Source organism: Fundulus heteroclitus, chromosome 4 (assembly GCF_011125445.2).
Source record: "Fundulus heteroclitus isolate FHET01 chromosome 4, MU-UCD_Fhet_4.1, whole genome shotgun sequence".
Taxonomy (NCBI): Eukaryota; Metazoa; Chordata; class Actinopteri; order Cyprinodontiformes; family Fundulidae; genus Fundulus; species Fundulus heteroclitus.
Window position 1 is genome coordinate 39,554,007 of NC_046364.1, and position 16,065 is coordinate 39,570,071.

Sequence of the window (16,065 nt, forward strand, 5' to 3'; positions counted from 1 at the left end):
TATATGTATATTTGTGCCCTGCGATAGACTGGTGTACCCCGCCTCTCACCCATTGAATGCTGGAGATAGGCACCAGCACCCCTCACGACCCCATCAGGGATAAGTGTGTTGGAAAATAATGGATGGATGGATATATATATATATATATATATATATATATATATATATATATATATATATATATATATATATATTTGTTTGGGTCCGTTCAGGTTTCTCTCTTCTCTGTAAAAATTTTTTGAACAATTACATCACAGTATTTGCAGCAGAGCTGCTAAACAAGGCAAGTTTATTCATAAAGCACTTTTTAGTTTTTGATGATTCAAAGTGCTGACATTACCATGGACTTACCGTACAAATGGCCGAACGTGGTGAACCGGAAAGCTCTGCGACCTGGACAGGGGCGTGGTGTGAAATGACTCCTATAGATTTAAAGAGACAGCACCACAATAAGTCCCTCTCAGACATGCCTCAGCACAGGAGCAAATGAGGGGCTGTGGGACATCAATAACAAGGAATTCAGACCAAAGAATTGCAGTTGCAATTTTTTTTATAGACCACAACTGAATGACTTAAATGTAAAAAAGAATGTGATAGCATGATCTGTCCCCTTTAAGGGAACTGGTTGGCCTATAATTACTGTGAAGGAGATTAAGAGATTTCAAATAAGAAAACTAGGGAAGGATACAAAAGGGTCGTATTAATCCAAAACCTAAAGATTAATGTCAAAATGCAAACCAAATGCGGAGAGTAGAACCCAAAAAAATTTAAGAATTTAACTTTCACAAAAATTCGTTAGTGACAATAATTTTTTATTTTTTTTAAAAAAGCCAAAATAACCCACATACAGTGGTTTGTACAAGTATTCACAGCCCTTGAACTTTTCCACATTTTTTCACCTTACAACCATAAACATTAATATATATTTTATTGTGATCTTATGTGAAAGAACAACACAAAGTGGTACACAATTGTGAATTATAAAGAAATTATACATGATTTAAAACATTTTTTACAAATAAAAAACTGAAAAGTGCCGTCAGCAAAAGTATTCAGTCCTCTTTTCTCTGAGTGCAACCAATTGCCTGGAGAAGATGATGATTGCTAAAGACTGAATGGAGTCCACCTGTGTGTAATCTAATCAGTACAAATACAGCTGCTCTGTGACGGCCTCAGAGGCTGGTTGAGAGAATATTGGAGAGCAAACGGCATCATGAAGTCCAGGAACACGGCAGACAGGATCAGAGATAAAGTTGTGGAGAAGTTTAAATGGTAAATGGACTGAACTTATATAGCACTTTTCCAGTCATGCTGACCACCCAAAGCGTTATACACTAGAGCCACATTCACCCAATCACTCTAACTCGCTTGTTCTCACATTGACATGTGGCAAGGGGAAGCTGGAATCGAACCCACAACCTTCTGATTGCCAGACAACTACTCAATCCATCAAGCAACAGTCACCCCCAAATATTACTGCATATGATTTAATATTCAGTGGCCTTAACAAATACATACCTTCTTGTAACAATTTAAGTATGAGGACTAGACCAAAAGTGAGCAGAAATGCAGCCAAACCTTTAAACTAGAAGCTCAACATACCTTCAGAAAGCCAGAATTATTGCTAAAGACCACACTTCAGAGATTGCAACAAAAATTCAATTCAATTCAATTTTATTCATATAGCACCAATTATTGAAACATGTCATCTCATAAGGCACTTCACAAAGTCAAATTCAATCAAATTATACAGATGGGGTCAGATCATACAGATTGGTCAAAAAAAAAAAAAATTCTAAGGAAACCCAGCAGATTGCATCAAGTCTTGACAAGCAGCATTCACTCCTCCTGGAGAAGCGTAGAGCTGCAGGGACAGTTGTTTGCATTGTTGACGGCTTTGCAGCAATCCCTCATACTGAGCAAGCATGAAGCAACAGTGGAAATCTATAACACAAATGCAAATCTTGTAATTTACAAAAACACTTGTGATTTGTTGCAATATTAGTTTGAAAAATGCCCCCTTAAAGTTGTTCTTTTCTTGTACTTTTTGTTTTCATTTAAAGTTGTGTAGCGTTGATGTGACACACAGCTTACAGATTTATGCTTCGATACAAACAAATCCTTCCATATGGATAGAACAATCCATTGCATGTGGGATTTGTAATCCCTCACCAAGCTCAAGGCAGCATGGCACCTGCTGTGGAGTGGAGGACATTAAAAAAAAAAAAGCCCCCGCCTGTTGTTCTGCATCTTATGGCACTCAGAGGGCATGATATGGATTCTACATTAACCCTTTCAGAGGCTTTACCCACAATAAGAGGCAGAATCCTCTTTATTCGGCCATGAAACTGTGCACAATCAATGAATTTGATTTCACTTACAACTCTTGCAGTTTACACACATTTAGTATGCATTCTCTTATGGGGAACACACAGCCCAGCCTTATTAGGGGACTACTGGTTAGTTACCAAAGACAGAGAAGAGAAATTATCAATGTTGGTTCTGAATAAACCCTGCACCAGAGGTCACGGCTCGTAATTGCCAAAAACCTGTTTCCTAGTGATTACTGATTTTATTTTGATTCTTTCTTTTGTAAACCTATTGATAAAATACATTAGCAATTTTATATTCTTGCACTGCTGTCACCTTAGCTATGTCCGAACCTCACTTACTGAGTACCAAATCAGTGCCTGGTTATTATTTTGTTAACCTTATGTAGTGAAACATCATACCAAGTACTTACTGGGGAACCAATCTTTAATTGATCAGGACCTGACCTTTATCAATCATTACTCAATCAGTCTGACTAGTGTCTAATATTAGCCAATGTCTTTTTGATCTCTTACAAATAAAAGATATCATTAACTGAACCGTTAAATTTATATGTTATAGTACTGGCTAATAATGCTGAGCTATGTGTTCCCCGGTAAGTACTGGTTTACTACGCATTAATACATGAATAGTCCCCTGTGGCGTTCCCTCGTAGTTAATCACATTTTGTGTACCCTATCGTAAAGTATTACTTAAATATCTTTTAGGAATAAAAAAAGAAAAGAAGAATCTGTCTCTGTGGTGGTTGGTTTTTGCAATTAGTGCTTTTTAGCACCAACCTGCTGGTAAAAGTCTAAATGGTTTGTGTGCAGGGTGTTTGGAGTGCATACATAGAGCTCAAGTTTAGAGAAGTTAGATATGTTGATGAATGTGTAAGTCAAGCTATTCTGGAGAAAAGTCTACGAATCACCAGATGTAAAAAAAAATTTCTGACTTTTTTTGTTGTGACGTCTGGTAACACTGCTGGTTGAAGGGGAAATGTAACTTTGTATGAAAGTCTTTTTGTCATATTACATGACTTACACGTACATACTTTGTTTTATTGCGATGTGTTTGCTATGGTTATATAATGGACTAAAACACCCCAGCCTTAACTTTTCAGCTGAAACAGCCTTTTCCAAATCCCAGACTCTGGATTTTTTTAAAAAGAATCAGGAAATATTTGTGTTTGAGTTTTTAAGTGTAATAGCTATTTTTGTTTCCCAAAACTTTAGTAATTGTTTTTGTATTTGTGGCTATCCCTAGGTCCTCCTCCTCAGCACCACCCCATAAATCCATTATTTTAGACTCCTTAGAAATATCTATATCAATAAACAAAACATTTTTACTTTTCTTTAGTTAATAAATTTGAGTTTCCAACTTCTGGTAATTGTAAGACTCTTTATTTAGATTAATTAGTAATCCTTTTGCATTAATAATTATTTCTTTAATGTGTTAAATTAAAACTAGAAGTTGTGTTGTTTGCTCCTTTTGGGTGTCGTTTTACCATCAGCAAACAGTGGTGTGCATAAACCCATTCAAGGGAAATAAAATGAGGGGCTATTCCTTTAAACAACTTAAACAATTGACATTTACCAATTATGTAAATGTGTTTAAGTTGTTTAGTTGTTTTTGTTTTGGGCGGGGTCGTATGTGAGTGTGTTGCCGTTAAATTTGGTGTTGTAGGTTTTTTGACAGCTGAAAAATCTTTGTTCAATGCACAGATGTAACGCAAATATTGTAATGTGGTGCTGTAAATGATCTTTGCATAGAAAAATGCTTATAGCTCAATGAGTTTACATGGACCCTCTATTGACAGGCAGGGCTGGTAGGAGGTGATGCTGCAAGGTAAGCAAAGTCATTCATATTAACTAATTTTGTTGACGCCCAGCTGGCTTCCCAGTTGATTTTAAAGCAACATTGACGCCTGTTTTCTCACCAATCTTCTTTGCAGAGAGCCAACATTCAAATGGTCGTATCTTTTTCAATCAATTTTTTTTGATTTCACAAGTTTGATATCATTGGATTGCCTGGAGTCCACACCTTTAAAATCTGTTGACCTGTTTTGTGGCACATCACAAATATCGCCTATTATCCATCAGTGGGGAACTTTAAGTGATACACAAAGCAGAACAAGCAGAAGAACTGATGCAGTGGCGAACTTTTCACCTATGATCCTGTCCAAACTGCTGACCTCGCGCTTTGGTCAGCAATCATAGCTCACCGCAGAGGACCTGATGCCCCATTAAACATCTTCCACCTCAGGGGATGAAGAGAAATGTCAAAGATTTCAAAGTAAACCCTGCTTCACGGTCCACGAGAGGAGAAGGACAGGATTAATCTGACCGTGAATATCTGCCGTCATGAAAACGGCTTAAGCGCATTAGGTTTAACAGAGTATTAGGTTTAACACACTTGTTTCACCTACAGACGCCGATACAAGTGAGGCTGAATTCACTCTCAAAACAACTGCTTTATTTGTGTTCACAAACCTTTAAATCAGCATTTGGCTTGAAAACCAGTTTACACAAAGTGGCAGAGAAACCATGACGAGAATGCAAAAGTGAATAGAGCTTCAAAAAGTTTCATTTACATGTAAAAAATGCACTTTCACTTTTCATTAATCTTCATTTAAAATCAGAATAAGGACCTTTTTAAAGAAAAGTGTCCTGGGAAAATACGTTCCACTAAAGCAGAGGATAAAATGCGATAACACTTCCAAGTTTATAAACAAGTAAGGTATAACTTTCAGATTATTAAAACTTGCTGCACAGTGAACATTTCGCACCATTTTGCATAAACATGAAATTATTACATTTACACAAATATCTACATCATCGTTTTCCCTGTTATATTTCACATCTGGGACCTCCTTCTTCCTCAATTGTAGCTTAAACGACTGCTTAAACAAAAGCTCTGTTAAAGTAAGACGAACATTTTAGTACCTGATGACTAAATGAGTACAGTGCGGTGCAAATTTATTGGTTCCCTCATTCTTTATAATTGCCTCTTTGTAATCTATTTTTAAGTCTTCATCAGGATAAATTCAGGCTTTCTTAAGAGCTTTCAACATTTGTTGTTGTTGTTGTTTTTTTACTTTAGTTTCTTTTTTTACTTTTTTAATTTCAGGACACATGATCAGAACCAGTCAGCCTATACTTCCAAAAATATGGGAACAAATCCAACAAACACAAAACCTGAGAAATGCATCATAATTCAGTTTGTCATTAACTTTGTGAACAAGCCCCACCTAAAAGTTCCTAAATCTGATTTTCTGAGTTTCAGTCTGTGTGCTTTTTAGTTATTTTATTTAGGATTCAACAAAAGAAATTGACAACAAATTATGTATTTTTTTCACAGACTCCCATAAAGGAGACGTTGAGATGTGTCTCTCTGTGGGATGTCATGAGGTCTTTCATGCATAAGAGGCTTAAAACAAAAACACAATATAATCGGCAAAACAAATTTCAATAAAGATTACATTTCCGAGAAGTATTAAGAAACGAAGACTTTTACACATCATCGGAAATGTTTCCATCTTAAATGAAACAGAACCAAGGGATCCAGTGAATTAAATCCCTTTTTTTTTTCAGAACTGAATGAGTCCATGGTGAACTGAACCTTTTGTGTTTGGACCGTAGGCAGAGCAGCCTGTCAGATAAAATTTTTACTTTATTGCTATAAACATTTCACCACAAAATCTCATTTTGATCTTGAGTATTAAAAAAAACACATATCTACACGTTCACTCTGGCCTCCCCGGCTGAACCAGTTTAGAGGCTTGCAGCTTCTTAAGTCTCTGTGCTGTGTGAGTGTCTCTCTTAGGGGGTCTAACTCTTGAGGGAAGCCAGCAGCATGCTGCACACAGGGAGCAGCACTGAGATGCTGGCGGGGCTGGGCCTGTGCGTCTGCCCTTTCAGAGTCTCCTTGTTCATCTGGTCTGAGGTGGCAGAGCTCTGGGGTGCAGGCGGGGGGGTGCTGGGGGGCAGGGTGGTCCGGCTGGCGCACATGTCGTAGAGGTTTCCGGAAAACTGGGTCTTCCTGGACTCTTGTCTGAGAGACTCCCAGATAGCCGCCGCTTCCCCAGGACAGCCAGCCAGGGCGGAGCTGGCGCAGACGTGAAAAGCATTCCAGGACCTTTGAGGAGAAGGAAGAGATATTTTAGTAAATCTGAGCAGAAAGCAGCCTCCAGGACAGGATGAGCACAGCAGCCCTAATTCGCACGTTACAACCGAACATGAATGTGTTCTGTTAGGTTAGTCCAACACAAAGTGGTCCATATTTATTTATTGTCATAGATTTTGTTTTGTTTAGTTTTAGTTTTGGACGTTTGTTCATTTAATGTGACACTCCTCTGTCACCAACCACTAACCAATCAGTTCAGAACACCTCTCTAGCCGCCACCCTTCCTTAGATCAGCTCCACCTTTTACCTGTAATTAGTATTCAGCTCCAGTCACCTGTTCATCCCCTTATTTATACCCGCCTCAGTCTACCCTTCGTCGCCAGATCATTGCTATCCTCCGGTGAGTCAATATCCAATAGCCTGCCTGCCTGCCTGCGTGCCTGCCTGCCTGCCTGCCTGCCTGCCTGCGTGCCTGCCTGCCTGCCTGCCTGCCTGTGTTCGATCAGTATCTGTTTCTTGTTTTCTGAGTCTTGCCTAGCCCATGTCGGATCTGATCGCCTGCCGGTTATCGGAGCTGTTTCTACGCCCTGATTTTGCTCCCGGATCCTCTTCTGGACAGTCCCTGCGCTTCTGATTAATTGACTTGACCCTGGACTGTTTCTGGACCACGGACTCTGGTTATCCTTTTTTCTGTCTGCCTGTCATTCCGGTTCCGACCCATTTGCCTGTCTTAAACTGTCATAAACGTCACCTATTTCTGGCTGAATTCTGGGTCCTCTGTTTCCGATCATGACAATACGTGGTTTATGGAAATCTTTTTGCAAATAAATATCTGAAGTGTGCCGTGCATTTGTACTCAACCCTTTAGAGTCAAGAATCTCCTTTTGCTGCAATTACAGCCGCAGGTCTTTCAAGCAAAGTCTCTACCAGCTTTGCACACCTTGAGACAAAGATTTTTTTATATTTGCAAACTAGCTTCGATTCAGTCAGATTGGATAAAAGGCAACTTTGAAGATCAAATTTCAAGCCTTGCCAAAATACTCTGAGTTGGATTTAGGTCTAGACTTTGACTGGGCCATTCTAACACATGATTAACCGTTCGACTGTAGCTCTGGCGGTATGTTTAGGTCTGTTGTCCTGCTGGAAGTTGAATCTCTGCCCCCGTTCTAAGGTCTGTTGGAGATTCAAGCACATTTTCTTTTAGGATAGCCCTTTATTTAGCTCCATCCACACTGATCAGCTTCCCTGTCTCTCTGCTGAAGAAAAGCATCCCCACAGCACCATGCCGCCACCACCATGTTTTACCACTGGGATGGTGTTTTCAGAGTGATGGGTAGGCTTTTCAAATATACGACAGCTCTACATTATAGGACAAACTATTTAATTTTGGTCACATCATGATGTGTTGTAAACCGCAAATGGGACTTCTTTTTTCAACAGAGGTTTTCTACGTGCCATTCTTCTATTAAGGCATGATTTTTGGAGTGCCTGACGAAGAGTTGTTCAGTCACAGTTTCTCCCACATGAGCGGCAGATCCCTGCTGCTCCTCCAGAGTTACCCTGGTGGCCTTTGCTTCGCTCACTGACTCTCGACCTACCCAGCCTGTGATTTTAGGTGGACTGCCACGTCTTGTTAGTTTTGCAGTTGCGTCAGACTCTTAGCATTTTCAGATGATGGATTAAACAGCTCTGGGAGATTTTCAAAGTTTGCAAAATAGCTTATAACTGAACTTTGTTTTAAACCGTAACTTTCTCCCCGTCCTGACTGATGAGTTCCTTGGTCTTTGTGATGCTGTTGATTCGCTAAGGTTCTCTAACAAACCTCCAAGGCCTTCACAGAACCGCTGGGTAAATACTGAGATTAAATTACACACGGTTGAACGCTGTCTACCGATAAAGTGAAGATAATTTGCTGCATTGTATTTGACTTTTTGGGGTATCAGAGTAAAATGCACACCACACTATAAATAGTTTTTAAAAAAGCACAGAAACCTCAGAAATATGCACTACTTCGTGTTTTGCTACCTAGACGGGCTATTTTACATCTTAATTCGGCGACTCTGAGGGAAATTAAGGTTTCTTGCTCATGTCAGAAGTATTTTTCATCCCTCATCATTTATTCAAGCATTTTCTTTTACTTTGGATTGTCCCCATTTTCTTTGGAGTCATAATTTAAAGGGCTTTTTTTTATATTTCTTTGGGCTTTCTGAGAGCCTTGAAGTTTTTTTTCTACTTTTGCTGCTAATGTATCAATTTTCACCGTAAAACTGTACTTTTTTCATATGTAATGCTTTTGTTTGATTAAGCTTTTTATCTTTGACGTATGAATCATACAGGCTTAAAAAGACATGAACCAGCATTGTGTCTATATAACAGAAAGCCTAGCAAAGAACCAACATTGGATATTTGGGTCCTTTGTTACCAGCAGCCAGTCCAAAACACAATTAGCCTTTTTTTTTTTTATTGAGAAAGTACATATAAATTGTTTTAAAAGCTTTATTGCATATATCAACATTGCTAAAAATGAATAAAAAGGTATCCAAAGACATTGGGTGTTCATTGAAATACTAATGTTATATCATATTATATTTCACGTTATTTTGCTATTGTTGTATTTATGCTGTGCGTGTTTTTGTGCGATACACTGAATTTCCCAAAATGTATTCTGTTCTTTTATTCTCAGTCACGACTTCAGTCGATCAGAAATGTGTAATTGAATTATTAATAAGAGGAAGTCACATAACACACACATACCTGCAGATGGAGTCGATATCCTGTGTGTTCTGGTCTTTTTGCGTTTCCACCAAACTGTCCCCGAGCGAGAGCAAACACTGAGCGAAGCTCTTGTAGATGGTCCCACAAGCAGCTGGGATGGCAGCTCCCAAACACACAGGAGCCAAACCTGACGGCGAAGAAAAAGCAGAGAAATTCGCTTTGACCACTCTCTTCGCGTCTTTCTGTGAGGAGAACGGTGAATGAACATGGACGGCACAGAAAAAAGAAAAATAACATTTGGTGCTTAGATGGATCAAACAAATACAGAGATACAGCATTCTGAACCCCATTCATCTGGACAGATTAAACTCCATCAAAGCCAAATTCAGTGTTGGACTACAAGCTGCATCGATCAGCTCATAGATTACACATTCCTGATGCTGCTTAAGTCGGCACTTTAACCGAACTGTCTGAATGCAGCTTTGGAGTGAAACAGTTTGGGTCAGATGTGTACTTTAGATTTAAGATCTCTTCCTGTTTTCGCTGATGACAGCCAGCTTTTGTAACCTATTCCAGGGTCAGGAGTGCAGCTCTCAGCGTGGGAATCCTGAGCACCACATCTTGCATCTAACAGCCTCTCTGCTTGTTGATTTCTATTATTTTGGCTCTGCACTGATTGTTCTGTTTGCGCCATCTGTTACCCCCAGTGTGCGATGAACTCTGGATCTCCCCAAAGATTTGGATAGTTTCTGTCTCTCTCTCACCGCGACAGTTATGATAATTATGAATGAACGTTTAACCTAACAGAGGGACAGACGTGTAATTCATTAGGGTAGAACAATATAAAGTGTGCCTAGATATATTTTATTTCAAACCAATATGTATTTTCTTATTTTGCATTTTCATGATAGAGGTGAAAATGACAAGATTACCTCAAATTTTCTACCACCATGAATGCAATGATGTATTAAATTTTCTTAACCATTCAAGCTTGGTCGGCTGGTCGGATAATGACCACACATGTCTCAGCAGACATTTTTCATTATAGGACAGAGGTTATGAATAAGAACAACGTAGTTGGTATGACCCTGCCAACACGTGGGCTCCATGAGGAATGTGCATCGCCTGGATAGGTACAAAGTAGGTCTGGACTCACACTGGGCTTGTCATATGTGACTAAATATGATACATAATGGCAGAATCAGTTAGGTGTCAACTCGGTCCCAGATGGGTACCAGACAAATCTGCTCAAACTGAACAACAAATTCCTGCATCAAACCCAAATGAGCAATTAAAATAAAAATGTACAACGTGACCTTAATTGCTATCATTTAAAGTAAAATACAGCAATTATTCCAACTATAAAATTCCAATTATTAAAGTTATAAACAGGTTTTCTACTGTACTGGTGTACAGACTAAACCAAAGACTAAAGACATGATATGTTTAGCAGTAGTTCAGTGGTTTTTAAGTAAATATGCTTATTATACAGGACTTTATCCTTTTATATGTTCTGCTCTTTATAGAGTAGCAAAGGTGAAGCAAACTGATCTTACCACCTGTAGCTTTATAACAGTGTTGGCCTAAGAAATAACCGGTGCCACGGCTTTAGATTGAGTACACATAAAATATATACATAAATAATAAAAACAAAATTAACAGAAAATTAATATGTGCATATGTATCCGCCTTATCTGCTGTTAAACCCCTTAAAAAGTCTGGTGCAACCAATTTCCTTCAAAACTCACACAATTAGTTGAGTGGAGTGTGTTGTGTGCAATCTGATGATGATCTGTCAGCATAAACAACATCTTTTCTGAACGGCCCTGAGGCTGCAGCACCACTTAAGCAGGATGCATCACACCAAGGAGCTCCCAAAACAAGTCAGGTTAGGGACAAAGTTCAAGTCAGGGTAGGGTTGTAAAAAATATTCTAATCTTTGATGTTCCCCCCCAGAGCAGCATTAAATCCATCATCTTCAGATGTAAGGCACAGTACCACAACAAACCTGCCAACAGAGGGCCACCCACCAGATCTCTCAGATTAATCTGGCAGCACAGAGACCAAAGCTAACCCTAAAAGAGCTGCAGGGCTCCACAACAGATACTGGAGGACTTGATGGGACACTCCATAGAGCTGGGCTTCAGGGAAGAGTGGCCGGAGAAAATGGTGCTGAATACAGGAATATTTTTGAGCAGAACCTCCATCAGTCTGTCTATAATGTGAGACTGGGACTCCCAGCAAGACAATGACCCGAAGCACACTGCTAAAGCAACCTGCTCGAGTGGTTAAAGAGGAAACATTTAAATGTGCCGAAATGGCCTAGTCAAAGCCTGGGCCTCAATCCAACTGTGGTTAGACCTGATGATTACTGTTCACAAGTGAACGCCCTCCAACACGAAGGAGCTGGAGCAGTTTAGCCTTGAGGAATGAGCAAAAATCCCAGAGGCCAGATGTGTTGAGCTCAGAGAGATTTATCCAGAGCAACCTGCAGCTGTAGCTGCCGCAAAAGGTGTCTCTACAAGTTACTGACTTTACTGGGGTGAAGAGTTACACACGCCGGGGTTCTCTGTTGATTTGTCCTGTTTGCTGTTTGCTTCACAATTGACAGTCTTCAAAATCTTTAAAGTTGCAGACATTTTCTGTGAATGAAATGGTGCAAACCGGTTTAAGTCACAGGTTGTGAAGCATTAGGGCACTTTAGGGTGCAGCGTTCTGTGTTCCACACGATCATAGACAACTTCTGCTTTTTTGGCATCTCATTAAAATAAATTCTAACTGTAACAAATATATGACACAAATTGGCATTTTGAAACAGTCACTTTTTAAAGACATTGCCACATCTTAATACCTATAATCCAGGCCATGCCTACTATGTAGTGATCCTTCTATGGTTACAAACCCAACAATGGCAACAAGATGCTTAAAATAACTATCTAAAAGTCACAAAATATGTTTGGTGAGCTTTTATTTGCTCTTTTCAATCTTTCAACAATATGGTTGATAGCACGCTATTACCAAAGACACCTCGGTTTATTAAAGAGTATAATTTTATCTAAACTTAAGAGCCAAATGCAAAACCTGTGGATTTACGCTGTTGCCTCTCCTTCCTTTGAGCACAGAACACAAAGCAGAGGTCAGCTGGGCTTCACAATTGCAACTTTCTCTAAAACACGCTATAAAATCATTTCCAAAACTAACCTACATGACAACTGTAGATGCATGCACACAGCATACATAACTTTTTTTGGTGTTAAACTCACCTTCATTTCCTGCTACCCAGCCCTACATTTGGTAAACATAAACAAAAGTCTGTTGTTACAAAATTAGACTTTCATTCAGTCTTAGCTGTTCTTATTGTTTTTTACAAGTATAATTTTTTTTTTTTTTTATCAATAAACAATCTGCAAATCTTTCGTAAATGCGCATTATAATGTTTCTGTGACTCGTTTTTATTTTTGTTTCTTTTTGTTTTTTAGCTTCGGTCATACATTTCTGGGATTTATCTTCAAAGTGTCCAAACCAAGCAAAAATCAGCGGAACATGAGCCTCTCATTAAGTTAAGTGCGTTTCTAAGACCTTTCCCTGCTCAGCCTATGATCTGAATAGACTTCATATCTACTTTGGCAAATTTGATTGAACAGCATAATTTAGAGGGGAAAGGGGAGAAAGGCAAAAAGAAACAAGCTTGAAGCAGAGTAATATCCTTACTGAGGCAGAGAGCGATGGGCAGCAGCGCTGTCGCAGCTCCCGGACGGGACTTCATGGTAGGGTTCAGGAGAGCCCTGCAGGAGCTGAATACCACCTCCGACCCGGAATGAAGCCTCCACTATAGCAGGAGGTCCCAAAAAAATAGAGGAAAAGTTGGTGTGTTAAAAGGTTCTGATGCAGTCCATCCGTTGAGAAATTGGCAGATTGCAGAAAGTACGACAATGCTCAGAGGCACAACCAAGCTGGATTAACAGTGACTGAGACCAATGCATCACGAAGAGCAAAGAGGATGCTGTGACAGTCAGAGTGTGTGTGTGTGTGTGTGTGTGTGTGTGTGTGTGTGTGTGTGTGTGTGTGTGTGTGTGTGTGTGTGTGTGTGTGTGTGTGTGTGTGTGTGTGTGTGTGTGTGTGTGTGTGTGTGTGTGTGTGTGTGTGTGTGCGTGTGTATGGAGGACCAATGACGACATCCCAACACAGCTCAGTGGATTAAAGCATTCTCATTTCCGGTATTTCAGTATCTGGAGCATTTATTTGAAACACAAATGAATTATGTGCGGTTTAATGGTGATTGTGTTCTCAGCCACACATGGCCGCTGACATATCCACATGCCTGCTATTATTCAGATACAAGGAGCTTTTTTGTCACAGTGCTGGACTAAAACAATGTCAGAATTTGGAAGAGGATTTGAGTTATGAAGTGATTTTATTTGAACAGATGGATGACGTCCCGGGGAGGATAAGAGAACCCAGCTCACCTGGGAGTCTGACGCAGATGCAGGCCGGCCTTGGAGAATAGCAGCCGCCCATGGGAGGATCCCTCTATGCATCCATATGGGTCATGAAAGGTTTACTGAGAGTTGGGAGGTGATAAACAGTCGTAATTAAGAGACTACACAGTTTCAAAACACAAAAGATGCTTTAAGATGTTTTTGTAAACCATCTTCTTATCCTCCTGACCTTAAAACCCCCCACTATGCCCCCGCAGATGGCTCACACTCACTGTATTAGTGTAAATCCTGGTTTCCATCTGTACACTGACTCAGAAGGAAAAGTAACCATTAATCATTAATCTTCTCCCCAAAACAGCCAATCAGCTGCTGAGGTATCTGGCTGCGTATGAAGCCGCTGCTCTCAATCAATACATCTCAGTAGCTAATTTTGTAATGAATGAGATCTTTGGAGGAATGTCCCAGGATCTTCAACAGAGTTTATTAGAGTTTATTACTGCATCAGTTATTGTTATTTATTAGAGTATTTTTACTCCAATAAAGTTTAGAGTATTAAACTAGAGTTTAGAGTATTAAACTCTAATAAAAACTCTAATAAATTATTAATTATCTAATAAATGATCTAATAAATTATCTAATAAACTCTAATAAATAAATTATTATTTATTAGAGTTTATTACCGCACCAGTTATTGTTGTCATGAAAATTTGCTCTGAATGCGTTTCAGTCCATGTCAAATTTTGGCTGATTTAAAGTACAGAGATAGCTCAAGATACCCTAAGCTACTCTAACTAGAAGCTTTGTCAAAAAGGAAAGTTTTAAACCTGGTCTTGAAAGTAGACAAGGTGCCCTTTCTACTTTTAGAAGCTCTAGGAACCACCAATAAACCTGCCGTCTGAGAGTGAAGTGCTTTGTTGGGAACTAGGTTGGGAAGAGATGCTAAAAATTGGAGAAAAATTATCTCTCCTTTTAATTCTCAAAACCTGTAACAACTAAGCATGTTAAAAAAAAAAAGCACTGAAGGTGCACTGACAATCTGTCTGGGCTGAGTCTGAACACTGAGACTGAACCTTAGAGGCTATTGAGAAAGGTTTGCCTGACCGGCTTCGTGATGACTGCTCAGCCTTTGGAGATCTGGTCTAATTTTCTAAAAGTTTTGTTTTTCTTCCATTCACACTTTGAAGATTCATTCATTTAGCATTAGTATGTTATCTATATCTATATACCGTCGTCACTATATTAATAATGCTGTGTCAATGTAATCCAGTGGATGAAACCACTCAACCGTCCGATTATTGGGAGCCAGATGTGATAGCTGACTGCCAGATTGTCCTTGCAGTCAAGGCAAAAGACGGACGAGCACATCTGTAGCCTCCAAGCTGGTTTTTAAGTTTAGTTTATTTCCTATTTAAGAGTGAGTGATTTTGCAAAAAGCACATAGAGTGTTCCACTCTACACAGCATTTAAGATGCTTTGAGAAAAATAAGTTTGGTGTAAAATTATTTTCTTAATTCGTGTTATGCAGCACCCTAAGTTACCTGAAGTCCAGAAGCTTTGGGACACTCATAGTAAACCTTAGGATAGTTATAGCAGATAGATGGTGATGATTACACTGATTTCCATTGTTCTGTCCTTTAGTTCAAGTTGGAATAAACTTTACACTTTCCATGTAAGCACATGGAGCACTGAACTTATGTCAACCGGTGTGTTTCAGGTTAATTTCAAACAAATAAGAGCAAATAACACGAAAAATGCTCAAATAGGTAAATTATTTAATGGCGTCAAAACATTTTTTAAATCTATCCAGCCAAATATGGTCTTCTATCACAATACCACTGTGTCAATCGTGTTTATACAAAAACGATTAAAATGTTTTACTAGTGAAGTGTGATATCTTAGCCAAAGTAATCTTGGTAAATATTTGTCTTTTGATAACTGTAGATTTGTTCAGATTCACTCTACTCCAGTGAGTGAAACACTTAACTTTGCCTACAAGTTGAATTCCCGCGGTATTTGTGAGTTCACAAACACACAACAATCCACCTTGTGCTGCTCCGGCTTCAACTGTTTGTGACCCAACCAAAAATGAATCAGGCCAATCACGTTGCAGTATTATGGTTTAAGGCGCGACATCCAGCTGTTGACGTCCCATACCAGAACAAAAACAAACATGGTCGCACAGGAGGAGGCACGCGTAGCTGTGAATCCACAATTTCATCTTTGAAAGAAGGACAGCAAGAAGTGCCTTGACTTGTTTACCTTGTTGTGGTTTCTCATCACCCCTGCTGCGTACATTTTCATTTGTTACCATGATTGGCTAGAACAAACCTTTGGTAGGCGGGCACTATGGGTTGCTTTGCCCAATCAGCTCGGAAGGTTCTGCTACATGTCCCTCTTTTCCCCAAATGGATTTGATGGGAGCAAATCCATATTGATAATATGCAGAACGGAGAGAGCTACACATTATCAACATGAC

The 16,065-nt window shown here is 39.4% G+C and overlaps 1 protein-coding gene across 1 annotated transcript; it reads right to left on the minus strand.

Annotated features, from left to right (window-relative positions):
• Positions 1–4,763: 4,763 nt before the first annotated feature.
• nrn1lb (neuritin 1-like b) lies at positions 4,764–13,149 on the minus strand. Its single transcript, XM_012880966.3, has 3 exons — positions 12,862–13,149; positions 9,190–9,337; positions 4,764–6,447 (listed from the first exon to the last, which is right to left on the minus strand). Exons 1-3 carry the CDS (start codon positions 12,914–12,916, stop codon positions 6,141–6,143), a joined length of 510 nt encoding a protein of 169 aa, XP_012736420.2. The 5' UTR covers positions 12,917–13,149; the 3' UTR covers positions 4,764–6,140.
• Positions 13,150–16,065: the final 2,916 nt, after the last annotated feature.

Excerpts from the sequence above, each read along its gene's own strand:
- nrn1lb (XM_012880966.3), bottom strand. The coding sequence starts at position 12,916 with ATGAAGTCCCGTCCGGGAGCTGCGACAGCGCTGCTGCCCATCGCTCTC. Across the intron at positions 9,338-12,861 it reads GCCCATCGCTCTCTGCCTCA|GTTTGGCTCCTGTGTGTTTG; the intron begins GTAAGGATATTA and ends CTTCGCCGTCAG. Across the intron at positions 6,448-9,189 it reads GATATCGACTCCATCTGCAG|GTCCTGGAATGCTTTTCACG; the intron begins GTATGTGTGTGT and ends TTCTCCTCAAAG.